The sequence below is a fragment of the Myxocyprinus asiaticus genome, chromosome 11 (assembly GCF_019703515.2).
Source record: "Myxocyprinus asiaticus isolate MX2 ecotype Aquarium Trade chromosome 11, UBuf_Myxa_2, whole genome shotgun sequence".
NCBI classification, from domain to species: domain Eukaryota; kingdom Metazoa; phylum Chordata; class Actinopteri; order Cypriniformes; family Catostomidae; genus Myxocyprinus; species Myxocyprinus asiaticus.
In genome coordinates, this window is record NC_059354.1 from 15819166 (window position 1) to 15835883 (window position 16718).

At 36.0% G+C, this 16718-nt stretch overlaps 2 protein-coding genes across 2 annotated transcripts in view; one reads left to right on the forward strand and one right to left on the reverse strand.

Annotated features, from left to right (window-relative positions):
- Positions 1 to 2449: 2449 nt before the first annotated feature.
- LOC127448460 (major facilitator superfamily domain-containing protein 9-like) lies at positions 2450 to 12975 on the forward strand. Its single transcript, XM_051710995.1, has 6 exons — positions 2450 to 2583; positions 4224 to 4311; positions 7596 to 7639; positions 9304 to 9433; positions 9528 to 9737; positions 11127 to 12975. The coding sequence occupies exons 1-6, from the start codon at positions 2500 to 2502 to the stop codon at positions 11978 to 11980; spliced, it is 1410 nt and encodes a 469-aa protein (XP_051566955.1). The 5' UTR covers positions 2450 to 2499; the 3' UTR covers positions 11981 to 12975.
- Positions 5929 to 16718, reverse strand: part of LOC127448468 (MIT domain-containing protein 1-like) — a 202494-nt gene continuing 191704 nt past the window's right edge. The window contains exon 8 of the transcript XR_007898530.1: positions 5929 to 5945. The gene's annotated coding sequence lies outside the window, so the exon portion shown is untranslated. The remainder of the gene's footprint in view (positions 5946 to 16718) is intronic.

A 16718-nucleotide genomic window follows, 5' to 3' on the forward strand; every position in this document is an offset into this window, starting at 1 on the left:
TATAAATGTGAAAATAATTACAGTAGATCTCATGATCTCTCAAAGATCTCGAGGAATTCATGGAATGTCAGATGAAAAGACTACTTCATGACAAAAAAATTAAATAAAAATAAATAAATAGAAATGTGCACTTTAGAGTTAACACCCTTAATATCTGAATACCATATCACTTGACCAAAAAATGGTAAAACAGAAAACAAGAGTAGACATACAAGCTATGTGGTCCTTTGCAATGACTAAATGGATAGTTCAGATACAGCGCGTGTATGCGCACCCGTATTCTGGCAACTCCCGCGATTGGTATATTTAGAGGTCAAATGATTGGATGAAAATTGTCTATATGTCACCAGCTGATGACGCCTTCTGATTGGATGGTTATTGATTCTATAACTTCTGACACTTTGTCATTCCGACAGTAGAAAAACTGTTTGTGTTTGAATAAATGTACTGGAAAGAAAATAGTTAGTTATATGTCACATATCACTTTGTCCTGAACAATAATGAGTGATATGAATATGATTTACATATATGTATGTTTTTTGTTTTTTTTGTTTTTTTTATGGTTTCAGTGTATGCCAAATATAAGAATATAAAATATCAAGGTAACCACCACTTCCCATGAGAGAATATGTATTTTTTTGTAATTAACTATTTCAGACTTTTCTGAGAATGCTGGAAAAGAAATACATTATTGCGTAGAGATGGAATGTGAAGAAATTCAGTTTTAGAGAGAAAGAAGACCGTATGGAAATTTTTATAAAAAAATAAATAAATAAATAAAATCAGGTCAAGTGCCTATAGTTACAGAAACATCCATTTATCTAAAAAAAGGTATTTGTAAAAGTGAAATTAAACAGTTGTTTATTTCCTTAGGGGAGGAAGCTTAAATTTGAAGCCAGGCAGCAGTAATGTAGATAGATTTTTTTGTTGAAGTTCTGACTGCAATATTGGTAAGTATACAGTCAATTGATGGTAAGCACATAGCCACCCTTGGAACTGAAAATATTTCAAGGTAATTTTATAAATTTTAAAGCAGAACTTGAATTGACTGAATAATATATGGAGACAGATCCATTATTATAATTTTAAGACAGCAAGGTTGGAAAACAACATTTTTAATTCACAGTTGACAGTGTATTTCTCACTCTTCTGTAAGATAAGAAATATAAAACTTAAATTATTTCTTACCATATTCCTAGAAACAGAGAAATATTTTAGTCCTTTTTTGTACCGTAAATCAACACGTTCACTTCCACTATAGTGAAAAAAGTATTGATCTGTTTCTCACTCACATCTATCATATCACTTCTGAAGACATGGATTTAAACACTGGTGTCTTATGGATTATCTTTATGCTGCATTTATGTGCTTTTTGGACCTTCTGAGTTTTGATCATCATTCACTTGCATTGTATGGACCTACAGAGCTGAGATATTCTTCTAAAAACCTTCATTTGTGTTCAGCAGAAGAAAGTCAGTCATACACATCCGGGATGTGTAATAAGAGAATTTTAATTTTTTGGTGAACTATCCTTTTAATCTAATTGTTCATTTGAAATAATATTAGTTTTAATAAACATTTTCATTGAATTTACATGACTTTTAATGTCTTGATATTAAGTTTGCTTCACAAACACACATCTTGATCATTTAATTGAAGTTTAAGCACTCTGCCTATGGTTAAACGTTCTAAATTATATATATATATATATATATATATATATATATATATATATATATATATATATATATATATATATATATATATAAAACTAATTGTAGAATTAATTAATGATAGTAAGTTAAATAAAAGAAGTGACAAATTATGTTACATATCGTATATTGAGCTGTATGGAATATACTGTATAGTAAATAGGTCCATCAGTTGTATAGGACAGAAAAGAGTAAACACACACACGTTCATACACTGAAAGCTGCGGTGTTACATCGTCCCAATATAAGATTAATCGACAAAGCTGTAAACAACTTATTTAGTTTTTTATGATAGTTTTGTCTTGTCTAATGTTAACCAATTTGTTTTTCTGCAACTATGATGTCCTTCTGTTTATGGTTACTAAGACTATATGAACGACTTCTCAACTGCCCAATCGCAGACCGCATGTAAGGACCTCCAGTAGCCAATCAGAACGCAGGAGGCGGGACCTGCCAGAATACGGGTGGGAGAAAAAATAACGCGGACTGTACCATAAATGGGGGCTCCTTTGCATGAAGTACGTTGCACTCCACATTCAACCAGGAGATAACTTACCCATTATTACTCAAGAAATGAGAGAAAAAAAAAAAAAAACATTTCGTAAAGCGATTGAATGCATTCAATCCAGAAAATTCGTGATTTCCAGGAGGATATGACTCTCACAACACATCGCACTTTAAAGGGACAGATGGTCTAAACCTGAATCTTTCGTAAAGAGCTGCATAGCAACGCCGCAGATCGCTTCCGCACTGGCTACACAGCTGTCTGTCATGTCAATGCGGGAGAATGAATAACTCCAAATGTGCCATTACTGACAAACGAAGAAGACCAACACGCATTATACGATGTATATACGTGGTCGGATTCATGGTGAGTTTCTTCATTTGTATTTGACGATGGTTAGAGGTCTTCTGTATCGCACTGAACGCAATGACATATCACGTGATACTGTCAATCTTTCATAAGTTTACATAGATCTGATGCTCCTTGTCTGCACATGTGAAACACTCTGATAATAATGCCTGACACATAGCCTATATAATATATAGCCTATGTTTGTGTCATATATGGACTTGAAAAGAAATGAAACATTACCATGTCTGTCTTAACATTTGCTGGAGATTAAAGAGAATTTGCTAGAATTGTTGGGGGACGAAAATGTTTTTGTACTAGTATGTCTGTTAAATTATAATAATATTTTACCTCTCTCAACCTATCACGTGACCTCTTAAGTTCATTATTTAGTGGTCTTCATGATACTGTAAACAAAGAACATTTTCTCTTTTGATTGTGTCAGATTTCCATATTTAAATTGGTATGCCATTGATGTCATGGCAACTTATATTTTTTTGCATCAATTGAAATCCTTTTTACAGGCAGTGGGCTTTCATAATTGAATTGAGACAACACCCATGGGAAAAAGAATTGCCTCATTCTCCTCTTCTTTCCCTCTCACACACACTTGAGTTCTTCACAGTTTTAATTCGGCAAAGTTCAGACTTTTAGTTTTAATAGAAAGTGCCGTGACACTATCGAGGAACAGTGTGACTTCAATCAAGTCCTTGGCTGGCCTGACTGCAGAACAGCTCTTGAAAAAACACAGGCTTAGTTGTGTAGAGTTTTTGCACAATCTGTGCATCCCACTGAAGGGATGTCACTTAGTATGCATGCACTAAAAGTTAACAAAGAAATGAATATTGGCAGTAAATGTCTTATTGATAATATATAAGCCTTAAAGAGAAAAAATTAAACTTACTTGCCTTTAAACATAATTATCAGAAGTACTTGACTGGAAAGTATGTGTGAATGACTGGAAGTCTTAAAAGTGTATATGCTGCATGCATTAACCTGTACAAGCCTTTAGCACAAGCTGAAACCAGGCAGTGAATTTAGAGTCACTAATATGTTATTTCAAAACTGTCCTTAGCCTACAGTTTATGAGCCAACCAACAATGTCTTTTTTATTATAAAAAGAGAAATGTCATTCATTCATTCATTCATTCATTTTCTTCCTTATTGTAATAGTACTTCCTGGTGACAATACACTTGTTTAGTTGTCAGGAAAACTCACTATTTTAATGATTCTGAATAGGCTTTCTGTACTTTTGGAAAAGTTCAGTCCTGAATCAACTTATGATTCACGTTACAAGTCCATCAACTGACAGTATAGAATATAATATTGTGTAATATACAATAACAATATAATGTAGAACCATGAGGAATAAAGTGCAAAATGTATTTTAAAAATGTGTAATAGAAATGAATTATTAAAAACTATTTATTAAAAAAAAATAAAAATAAATAGTCAAACAACAAAACATATACCGAAAAGGCCTGCAGTGCAATTCAGAATTCATGTAATTACTAATTAGTAAATAAAGTTCTGTATGCTCACTGTTTCAAGTTAAATTGACTGTAACATGCACATAAGAGGGAATACTAGACATATGTTTGTTGAGCTGTGTTTACTTTGCTCTCTTAAAAATCCATATTGTGTTTTCTTTGTTCAGGACCTCTTTGGGGTCAGTATGATCATCCCTTTGCTGAGTCATCATGTAAAAGATCTGGGAGCAAGCCCAACAGTGGCTGGGATTGTAGGTAAGTCTCTCTGATTCTGTTGTTGAATTTCATGGTGGCACTGAGGCTTTGAGTATTTGGGCTCTATTTTCGTGAGCACGCACAGCGCAGCTCTACGCGCAACGACCGTGCGCAACGTCTTATCCAATTTTTGTGAGAGCGCTAATTCTAATTGCAATTTTCATGCCAGCGCAAGCACAAGTGGGCGTGGGTGGAAGTGTTTGCGCTATTATGGGTGTATGTACACAAACTATGGGTGTATTAATGTTAATGAAGTGGAGCAAAGTGCAATTAGCTATTTTCCTGAGAAATAGGTCATTGTGCTAAAATGCTTGAAAACCACATCTTAGCGCAAAGTTTAAACTCAGTTCTTGCATTTGCAGTTTAGAGATTCCACCAGCAGGTGGTAATAAAGTTCATGTCCAAACTCTGAAAATCTTGTGGAATATCAAATGATGTCCCTGACGATGAGAGTTGTAGCCGTCTTATAGGAAACAAAAATTTATCAGGTTTGTGTTATCTATAGGTCATAGTTTATTTTTCAATTATTATTATTACGTTTAAATTTACAGTTGTATTTATGGTCTAATTTGTAGGCCTAAAGGTATTTTTCCACCTGTTGTCATAGAGTGATTTTTAAGTCACTGCAAAACAGGCCGGTGGAAGAAGTTGGAGAGAGTAAAATGATTTTTTGACCACTTCGTTATTTTGATTTCATTTTTGTTTTGTTTTCAATTTATAAATATGTTTGGTTCAGTTCTTTCGTGTTTTAATACATGTATTTAATTTTTCAAAATCAAAATCGACCAGTAAAAGTGAAGTGCGTGCCGATACAATCACTGTTAGCCTAATACTAGCCATGATTTGTATGTTAGTCGATGAAAATGATTAATAATACTTACATTCTCTGTAATTTAACGGCAAATTCTGATGCGAATCACATTTTCCATGCGTATAAAAGGAGCGTCACTGTCATAGAAACATGCCCGACAATCATCAAGGACGCATTTAATAAACAAAAGAAAGTAATTCATTGCATACAGTCCATTTACACTACCAGCTTCTTATGAATGTGTTGTCTTTGTTTATATCGCTGGTGCTTGAGGGAATTAACTATATTATAGGATGCAAACGGAGGAATAATAACTGGAGAAAACCTCAGAATTAAATGGACTACTTGCACTGAGCCTCATGATGTGAAAGAGGACAGTTTGACAGTTGAAGTCAGAAGTTTACATACACCTTAGTCAAATACATTTAAAATTCCTGACATTTAATCGTAGAAAACATTCCCTGTCTTAGGCCAGTTAGGATCACTATTTTAAGAATGTGAAATGCCAGAATAATAGTAGAAAGAATGATTTATTTCAGCTTTTATTTCTTTCATCACATTCCCAGTGGGTCAGAAGTTTACATACACTTTGTTAGTATTTGGTAGCATTGCCTTTCAATTGTTTATCTTGGGTCAAACATTTTGGGTAGCCTTCCACAAGCTTCTCACAATAAGTTGCTGGAATTTTGGCCCATTCCTCCAGACAGAACTGGTGTAACTGAGCCAGGTTTATAGGCCTCCTTTCTCGCACACGCTTTTTCAGTTCTGCCCACAAATTTTCTATTGGATTGAGGTCAGGGCTTTGTGACGGCCACTCCAATACCTTCACTTTGTTGTCCTTAAGCCATTTTGCCACTTTGGAGGTCATTGTCCATTTGGAAGACCCATTTGCGACCGTGCTTAAACTTCCTGGCTGATGTCTTGAGATGTTGCTTCAATATAGCCACATATTTTCCTTCCTCATGGTGCCATCTATTATGTGAAGTGCACCAGTCCCTCCTGCAGCAAAGCACCCCCACAACATGATGCTGCCACCCCCATGCTTCATGGCTGGGATGGTGTTCTTCGGCTTGCAAGCCTCACCCTTTTTCCTCCAAACATGATGGTCATTATGGCCAAACAGTTCCATATTTGTTTCATAAGACCAGAGGACATTTCTCCAAAAAGTAAGATCTTTGTCCCATGTGCACTTGCAAACTGTAGTCTGGCTTTTTTATGGTGGTTTTGGAGCAGTGGCTTCCTCCTTGCTGAGCAACCCTTCTGGTTATGTAGATATATGACTTGTTTTACTGTGGATATAGATACTTGTCTACCTGTTTCCTCCAGCATCTTACACCTAACCCTAAGCCTTAAAATACATCCACAGGTACACCTCCAATAAGAAGCTAATTGGCTAATTGTCTAAAGGCTTGACATAATTTTCTGGAATATTCCAAGCTGCTTAAAGGAACAGTTAACTTAGTGTATGTAAACTTCTGACCCACTGGAATTGTGATATAGTCAATTAAAAGTCTGTAAACAATTGTTGGAAAAATTACTCAATTACACAAAGTAGATGTCCTAAACAACTTGCTAAAACTATAGTTTGCTAAAATTAAATCTGTGGAGTGGTTAAAAAAAAAAAAAAAAGAGTTTTAATGACTTCAACCTAAGTGTATGTAAACTTCTGACTTCAATACTGTAGCTCCAAAACCTTGAATGCATTTAGAGCCAGAAATATCCCTTTTGTAAAAATCACTATATACTAATTTACCACATCAGTATTGATATGTGTTTCTGGTCTTGCAGGATGGATGTCTTCTCTCATGAGAATTTAGAGGCCATAGTCTGAATATTGATTTTTATTTATGCCATAGAAAAGATCCAAACAATACAATATTAGTAGCTACAGATGATTTTAGTGTAAGAATGGTCATTGTAGAAATTATTTTTGTATTAATAAATGTTATTAATAAATTCATTATGCTTTTCTTTTGTTTTCCTACACGTTTTAAGATTTGCACATTTCAATTTAATAACAAAATTCCATCAAAGTGAATTGCGTAATGTTTAACCAAATAAAACTAAATAAAATGTAAAATATACAAATAAATTTTATAAAAGATTACTCTATTCAATTTGATGTAATTTTTTGATGCAAATAAAATGCGTAAATCTTAAGTGTATAATTATTAAACTACATCCTGTTTCAAAGAGCCAAAGTCAAGTTACATTTCTGCTTTTGCATTCTTATTCAATTTATATTTATTGATATGACTTCATTTCTGGTGATTGGAAATGTTTAGGGCAAAGACAAGCAAGCCTATGAAATCACACCATCATTTTACCTACACCGTGTCTCTGATTTCATAAGGCTGGTGGCTTAGATCAACTGTTTCACTGAACTGTCAAAAAAAATATTTTTAAATTAGTTTGTTTAGTGATGTTTCTCTGTGCTAATGATTAAAAGACTTACAATTTTGTATTCTTGCAGGATCTACTTATGGAGTATTACAGCTCTTCTCTAGCACTGTGGTTGTAAGTAGTGATATTTTTGAGCAGCAATTGCTGCTGTAATGTGATTATAACTTTTCTTAATTTAAAAATCCATGTTTACTTCCACTGATCCGTCTCAATAGAGATTAAAGCACGTAACGCAGTAATCGTGTATTATAATCAACATTGCAGGGTGCGCTTAAACTGCAGATTGCTCTCACATCAGGGGTGCAGTACTGTAAAATGAGTCTTCATGTTAGCAGATCTGCAATTGGCACACACATATATTTAAACTGGTTAAAGACTGAAGGGACATGGGACTTGTTAGAAAGTGAATGAGATGTTTGTCTTCTGTTGGATGTTAAGCATAGAGATAGCAGACAGTCTCTATGACCTGCCTGTAGGCCAGAAACAGGCAGAACATATTAAATTCAATTTAAGTTTTTATTGCATTATGCCTGTGTGTGTGTGTGTGTGTGTGTGTGTGTGTGTGTGTGTGTGTGTGTTGTGTGTGTGTGTGTCTGTGTGTGTGCTTCATGCCTTACTCTAATGAGTGCTGGTATGGAGACGCCTGCAGTGCTCGCCTCAGGGCCTGAGCTGTTTGATTTGTCAGGTCCGATCTGCCTGCCTGAAGGCTATAAATTTTAGCTTTTGTGCTGAGAGAGCATTTCCCTTAATAAATGAGTCTCTGAAACTCTGACTTAGAGCAAGTCATAATTTTTTTTCAAAAAGTATTATTTTCTTTCTTCCGTGAAACACAAAAGGAGATTTTGGGCAGAATGTCCGAGCAGCTGTTTTCTATTAAACGAAATGGACAGTGTTTTTAAATACCAAGCTCCAAACAGACAAAAAAGTGCCCTAAAGGTAGTTCATATGACTCTCGCAAGATTTATTTTTGCTACTAAGGTTAGGGGTTGGGTAGGGGTAGCAAAAACAAACACAATAAAACACAGTGTATAAATGTTGCACATTGCAAGTCTTGTGGCCATTTTTAACAGAATGAGGGTTACCATCACAACATAACCCCTTTAAATCTCTTTCACAAACTTCCTATTTAAATTATAAACTAGGATATATAAGAGCAATTTGTAATTCATAATATCAAGAAAAATGTCTAATTTGATGACAAATTGTTTAATTTGTGTATATTACTCTATTAAATCTGTAATAATGCCCCCCTTAAAGGTGCACTCAGTAATTATTCCTCATAAAAAAAAATGTACTACTTAAGAAATTAATAATCATTTTGAAATTGCATGTATAAAATCATATAGCACTTACATGAGATGAAGAGTCCAGTCAGATCAGCAACCTTGGAGAGGGTCTCCTCATGGGGGCTGCCATGTTGGGATCACATGACCAGGCAAATACTACTCGCTTAATCTCAGTAACTGCCCTGTTAATGAACACATTCACAAATTAATCATGACTGACAGTGAATAGTGAATTTCTACAATGGTATTAGTAACTGAAAACTATTGCGTTTGAATGATGCTGCATCCAGAGGTGTCAGTGTAAGTCCAAGACGACATGCATAAAAAATTACTGAGTGCACCTATAATATTTGTCTGTCTTGTGATACAAATGGAAACCTTGAGTCTTAGTGCATTATTTTTAATTAATGATGATGAGTTTTTTATATACAGTGTCTTTTACATTTATTCTTTATTACTTATATGTCTTGTGTCATATTCTCTGGTTGGCAGGGAAGTTGGAGCGATGTGGTAGGGAGGCGCTATTCACTGTTGACATGCCTTTTGCTCAGTGCCTTTGGATATAGCCTGCTCGGTCTGTCCACTAGTATTGCACTTTTTGTGCTGGCTAGGATACCAGTGGGTGAGTATGGAGTACTGTGTTACATATTGATGATTTAGGAAATGTGAAATTACTGATAGTCACCCCTTTATGTGATTCCCTTTTCTGTCTAAAGGGCTATTTAAACACTCCCTGTCTATCTGCCGAGCGCTCCTGTCAGATCTTGTGTCTGAGAAAGAGCGGCCTCTAGTAATGGGCCACTTTAATGCAGCCTCAAGTGTGGGATTCATCCTGGGACCGGTGGTGGGCGGATACCTCACTGAACATGAGGGGGGTTTCTACTTGTCCTCATTCGTCTGTGCAGTCATTTTCCTTTTAAATGCAGGTGAGCAAGATTGTCAGTATATTTGTTATTCCTTTAAGCTGTAGTGTATTATTTTTAATACTTTCTTGTATCCCAGCCTGAAATACAGAGACAATTATAAGAATTCCATTGGTAGGTTGGCTAATGACGTCAACAAAAGCTAATTAGAGTCAGGAGTTGGTAAACCTGCTATCCAATTAATGAAACAAGATTGGAGATGTGGGTTAGAGCTACTTTGACCTATAAAAAGCACTCAAATGTTTTGAGTTTGCTATTCACAAGAAGCATCTGCTGACATAGACCATACCTCACAAAAAGAGATCTCAGAAGACCTACGATCAAAAATTGTTGCTTTACATAAAGCTGGAAAGGGTTACACAGTTATCTTAAAGAGCTTAGATATTCATCTGTCCACAGTTAGACAAATTGTCTATAAATGGAGATGATTTAGTACTGTGGCTACTCTCCCTAGATAGAAGTGGCCGTCCAGCCAAGATGACTCAAAGGGCACACAGCAAAATGCTTAATAGGGTACAAAAAAAAACCTAGAGTGAAAGCTAAAGACTTCAAGGAATCATTGGGACTGGTTAACATCTCTGGTCATGAGTCTACTATAAGGACATTAAACAGGCATGGTGTCCATGGCAGGACACCACGAAGGAAGCCGCTGCTTTCCAACAAAAACATTTCCACCTTGACACTCCACAACACTACTTGGAAAATGTTTGTGGACTGATGAAACCACGGTTGAATTGTCTGGCAAGAACACGCAGCAAAACATATAGCGTAAAAAGGGCACTGTATACCAACATGAAAACATCATTCCAACAGTGAAGTACAGTGGAGGGAGCATCATGATTTGATGCTGCTTTGCTTCTTCTGGGCCTGGACCACTTGCCATCATTGAGGGAAAAATGAATTCCCAAGTTTATCAAGATATCCTACAACTGTTTCATGAGGTTAAATTGTATTTGTTTAACAGCACCAGAGTGTTTTACATATTTTCAAGGTTATTGTTGCTACAGTACATCATAGATTTGTATCACAGGACAGTGCCCACGTTCCTGGATGAGGTTTGTCCAGGAATGTATTCAAATTAATTACCCTCATAACTAATGAACATTTATTGATGTTCTTCATAAGCTGCAGTACATGCTCTGACAGTACACAAATTCGGACATATATTATTTTTTCAATTCCTTTTTGTGATACACACAGCTTTAAAAGATAGACAAGCTATAGACAAACCTAATGTTTTCTTACAGATTATATAATATTTTAAATATCTTTGTTTTTTTTTATCATTTATCTATTTGTATACACTTTCAAGCCATAATTAGCTAACTGTTCCAACAGTTTTTTGTAGTAGTTTAACTTGACAGTCTGCTTATCCAGATGTTGTCTTTTCAGGTTTGGTCTGGATGTTACCATGGAGTGAAACACTAAATCACCATATAGACACAAATGCTAATAGTAATACCAAAACCAGCAATTTCTATGATGGGTTAAAAAACTCATACCCACAGAAGTGCTCAGACAAAAAACAAATTCTGCATCAGAATGCATTTGCAGTCTGTAGTCAAGCAGATCGAGGTTGGAGCTGGATGGACATGTCCCTCTTCCAGCCTGCTTGGAGACAGCTGACCTCAGTGTGGATTCGGATCCGCAAGCTGGCTTCCTCTGATATGTGGGACGTGTTCCTGGTGCGTCTTCTAATGGCTGTAGCTATTATGCTGTACTACAGTAACTTCTCCTTAGCCATGGAGGAGCGCTTTCAGCTCAAGCCAAAGGTAACAGGCTATCTAATCAGCTACAGCAGTACACTGGGGGCCCTTGCTGGCTGCCTGGTGGGGCCCGTCACCCACCTCTATGGCAACAACATGTCTGCTTTATTGCTGCACTCTACTGTGCTCACTTGCACATTGATCTTCCTGTATGCCACAGCACCCAGTGTCTGGCAGGTTTTGCTCACCTCCTCCTTCTTTGCCATCTCTACCACTATCGGACGCACCTGCATCACTGACTTGGAGCTGCAGCGTAGGGGGTCCCAGGCTAGTGGGACATTGATTGGGGCAGGGCAGTCAGTCACAGCTGTGGGACGGGTACTTGCACCACTGCTCTCTGGTCTGGTTCAAGAATTCAGCCCCTGTGGACCTCCTAGTTTGGGGGTTGTGCTGGCACTGGTAGCTGTGGGTTTGCTGCTTGTGAGGACTCCTAAATGGGACAGTATAACAAAGATTAAATACAAGAGTCTCAAACAGTGACAAAAAGACAAGGAGAAAACCACTCAAATTGAAGGAAAGATGAAGGACTGTGGTGGCAGCTATCCACCTGGAGCTAATCACTCCTCTCAGGTGATGTTATGTTTCAGAAGGTTTTTTTAGAGAACTTCTGGGTTTAACTGCGGTTTGGATCTTTAAACCAGCACTGGAATGTCATCAAGTCATGACATCAATGTGGGACCACTTCATGAGATATGATTATCAATAAGGATGCCTCCTGAGCCGGCAAGTAACTGCAAAATGCATAGCAGAAAGAGTCTGATGCCTCTGATATGTATGATTGTGAATATTTTGAAAAAATACCAGAACATTGTGCTGTTCATTTCAAAAACAATGAATAGTTTAAATCAAGTCATTCCTATGTTTAAAACACTTTTATCTGTGTTTCCTTACAACACTAAACTTTCTAACTAAAAGTTAGTTACCAGTATAAAAGGTAAGGTCACGTGCTCTCAAGAAATCAATGCAGTATTTTAACTGGAAAACAATATAAGTACATGATGAGTTTTACCTCGATGTGGCATTGTCTTTTTAAAACACTATTTATCATTTTTGCACTTCGAAATAATCACTTCCTTAAGTGTTTCTAAATGAAAGTAGTACAGTTGCCCCCAAGGCTAGCAATAATGTTTTTGATAAAACTACAAGAAACTTGAGAACAGATCAGCAAATGTGTATGAGAATTGTTTTTCAGTTGTATCATTGTTTATGTTTATGTATGAGTTTATGTTATATATTTGCAAATGTTAACTCTTTAAGGGGCTATAAATGCACAAATAAATTTATGTCCTAAACAATAATGCAATTTTCATGGATCATACAACAAATTGCATTGATTTTTTTTAGAAGTGTACACATTGTTTTTTTTTTTTTTGAACGGGTATATTCATCTATGACAATCAGATTAATAAGATTGTCTAATTAACTTCTAAGAGATCCAGTGTTAAAACCTCATTAAGATCAATATATTTTTTTAATCAACACAAAGTTTACCAAAGTTTCTATTCAGTAAATGACTAATAAAAAGTTCATGAATTACATTTATTTTTCTGTCTACTAACAATTCCCTATAATTCCAAATTGATTAAAATTGCAGCTGAAGCAAATGTCCCCTGGCTAGGACCAAAAATAAATATATACTGTATTTAGGCAGGCTTTACAATTTTAGATCCCTTTAGTGTTCAAGGAATATTCTGGTTTCAATGCAAGTTAAGCTCCATTGACAGCATTTGTGGCATAATTTTGATTACCACAAAAAAATAATTTAGGCTCGTCCCTAAAAAAGAAAAAAAGAAAAAAAATAAGAAGGAAAAACCGAGGTTACAGTGAGGCACTTTATGGAGGGCCAAGTTATGGAGGGTTTAAAGGCAGAAATGTGATGTTTATAATTTTATAAAAGAACCTACATTAATTCTTCTGTGCATTATATGAGCTGTAAAGTTGTTTAAGTTGTGATTTTATGGCCGTTTTAGGGTTTAAGGGTTTATGGCATTACATTGTCATGGCAACATTGTTGTAAAATTGGATATATACAGTAACTTTTCACAGAAAAGTTTAGTACGTGATTTTATCTCAGTAATAGTATTCCAGTTGCATTTACAGCAGGTGGTTCTCAACCTTTTTGATTGCAATGCCCCCCACTGTCCAAAATGATATACGAAGGCCCCCACATGTAGGCCAAAATATTTCCTCTGGTACTTCTGCTGTAATGATGACAAAGTTGCTTGTTTTCAATTTTTATTAACAGCAACTAGAATAATTTTGACTGATTGTTATACTATAGCTTCTTAACTTTTTAAAAATAATTGTAAGTTATCTTGGAGGTTTGCTGGGGCCCCTTAGTGGCACTCCTTGTTTGAGAACTACTGGTTTATAATATCCAACCCTGCAGATCTCATTGTTCCTTTGGTAGCCCCTGTGGTCTCCTTAGCAATGGGTATTGCATGTCACTGTTGTTTAGAGATGATTGCTGCTCTTCACCCTCAGAGTGACAGTCTTTGTAACTAATGTTGCTTGACGAGCTATAAGGCCGATGCAAGTTCTGATGTCCTGAACTTCTGAAGTTAGACCTCAGACGTGAAGTCATGTAGCTCATTTGCTCCTCATTCTGTTCATCCACCATGTTCACATTGGAAAGCACTTCCTTTAGAGTGGCTAGTGGTCTGAGAGGTATCATTGCTCTAGATAAGGACTTCTGTGACTGCCGGAACTTGGGCTTGATTGTTGCATAGTTAATTTCTGATTCAATATCACTGTCCCCTAAAATGACAACAATATTGTCATTACCACACCCAAAAAACACACATTCAAAGATGCAGAATCTTAAAATCTCTAGGTATGAAATTCCTCTCTACCTACATCAATGTAATATTTAAAGCAATCCACCATTAGAGAAGCATTAGAAATTCTGCAATAGCAATACTGACAACCATGCCATATAATGTATGCAGAGCTACATATAAAAAATAGGTTTCTTCAATCCTTAAATGGATGTGTGTGGAAACAAACAAGACATAAGTGTTCCTTAACTAACACAATATATATTTTCAGACAATGTGCACCACCCAACAACCTTCTAAATACCAATAAATAAGCCAGGGACCAGTCCATTGAGTTTTTTCTCAAATATCAATTAACACCAAGGCAAAGCCTGCAAATTCGATGTTTAAACTAAGTAACATTTTGGTGGGAGACCCTATCTGATACATTAGTTCACTGGTCCTAACTTTTTAGCCCTTTTTAGGTCCTAAATTTAGCTTAGTTACTGCAGCATTCCAGAGACCATATTGTGTCCTTGACCAACTGATAATAGAAGCTGTCTTTGCCTTGCTGTCTTTGTCCATCTCTACCTGCCAATACCCATACAGCAGATCCAATGTGCTGGACCATGTGCCACTGTCCAATGATTCAAGGATGTCATGGCATTGGGGTAAACTGTAATGGTCTTGCTGTTTAATCTCCAGTCTATGCAGAAGACATTATATTTTTACATGGATCACAGGAGATGACCAGAGTGATAGAGATCGATGGTATCTGTTATCAGCGCTACAATACAATATACTCTCACCAATGTGACCGAGTTTCCCTTGAGGAAATCTGGAGTTCAGACTCTGACCCATGGGCAGAGAGAAATACTTTTGGGACATTTTTGCAACATTCTGGAAAGGAGAGGAGTGGATAAAGGGTCAAAAACAGATAATCAGACATCTCATTTCAGTATTTAGAAGTATGTATACAGAAGATCGCTATGCTAATCATTGGTTTATGGGTTTAATATAAAGGTAGCCTATACTGTAGGTTGTTTGTCTTATAACAATAAGTTTTCTCAATTTATACAGTGTTACGTGCAGGGCCGTGAAAACTTCCAGCTCTGAGGCTGCGTCGTATGGTTGTGTGCCATCTTATCAGGATCTCTTTGGCTGTGATATCATTGGGTAATGCATGCTTATTGGTGTATGATAATGTCTGTAAAGCATAATGGACAACAGATCACAAAATGTGAAATTTTACAAAGGACTTCAGAGGCAGTACAGAAATTTACAATTACATTTCTTCATCCATTTGCTAAATCCACCCACACACAAGCCTTCCCATTCAAAGCCTGCAAGAGATGGTAAAAAGCAATTAAACTGCCTGCTTTACCCAGAAATAGGTAAAATAAGATGCCTGGCCAAAGGCCATTTAATCTGTATAGTTAACTAGCAAATGTCAGGCATGGGACTTTTAGATTGTGAACATAGTATTATTCAGGATTGTATCATGAGTGAAAACTTCACATAAAACTGTAATGTAATAGGTCATGCTAATCTATAGGCTTGTCACAACATTCTTAGTTATCCATGTAAGTGAGATAGCTATTAAATGCATAGAGGAATTAGAGAATTCTCATGGTGCATGAACCTACATAATTTATACATTACTTATTGGGTATGGTATTGGGATGTTCTGCAACTTCCTATTGAGTATTTGACTGTTATTGATGGTGAGGTTGACTGGGTTTTGCCATTTTGTTGGTGTTTGTTTGAGGTCACAATTGCTGACTATTTCCCTTGCAAGTGCTTTGTCTCTTGCATAAACTTCTAAATTTAGTTCATTCTAAAACTCGAATTCCAATAAAGATTGGACAGTATAGAAAATGCTAATAAAAACAAAAAGGAGTGATTTGTAAATTCTATTCACCCTGTGCTTTATCGAAAGCAATACAACTACACATTATATTATGTTTTACCTTTCATTATTATTATTATTATTATTATTATTATTATTAATTTTTGTTTTTGGAAAAAAAATACACAGTTCAAATCTGATGATTGCAATATAATACAAAAAAGTTGAAACAAGGGTAATTTAGGACTAATAACAATCTGATCAGTTGAAATAATGAGGTGATGTGAAACAGGAGACGTTAAACACAACAGGTGAGCCAATCGTGTTATTGTATATAAGGAGCCTCCAAAGATAGCCTAGTCCTTCAAGAGCAAGGATGGGTCGACGCTTGCCAATTTGCCAACAGATGAGCCAATAATTCAGTGCTTTGAGGTCAATGTTCCCCAAAGACAAACTGAAAGCATTTTCGGCATTTCGCCCTCTACAATGCACAATAAAATAATAAAAAGATAAATATAGCTGCAAGCAGCGATTATAGGGGTTCAAGATGCTTAGGGCCTTTAAGTGCATATGAATAATCATGAAATGCAAAAATTAACAACTGGTTAACAAT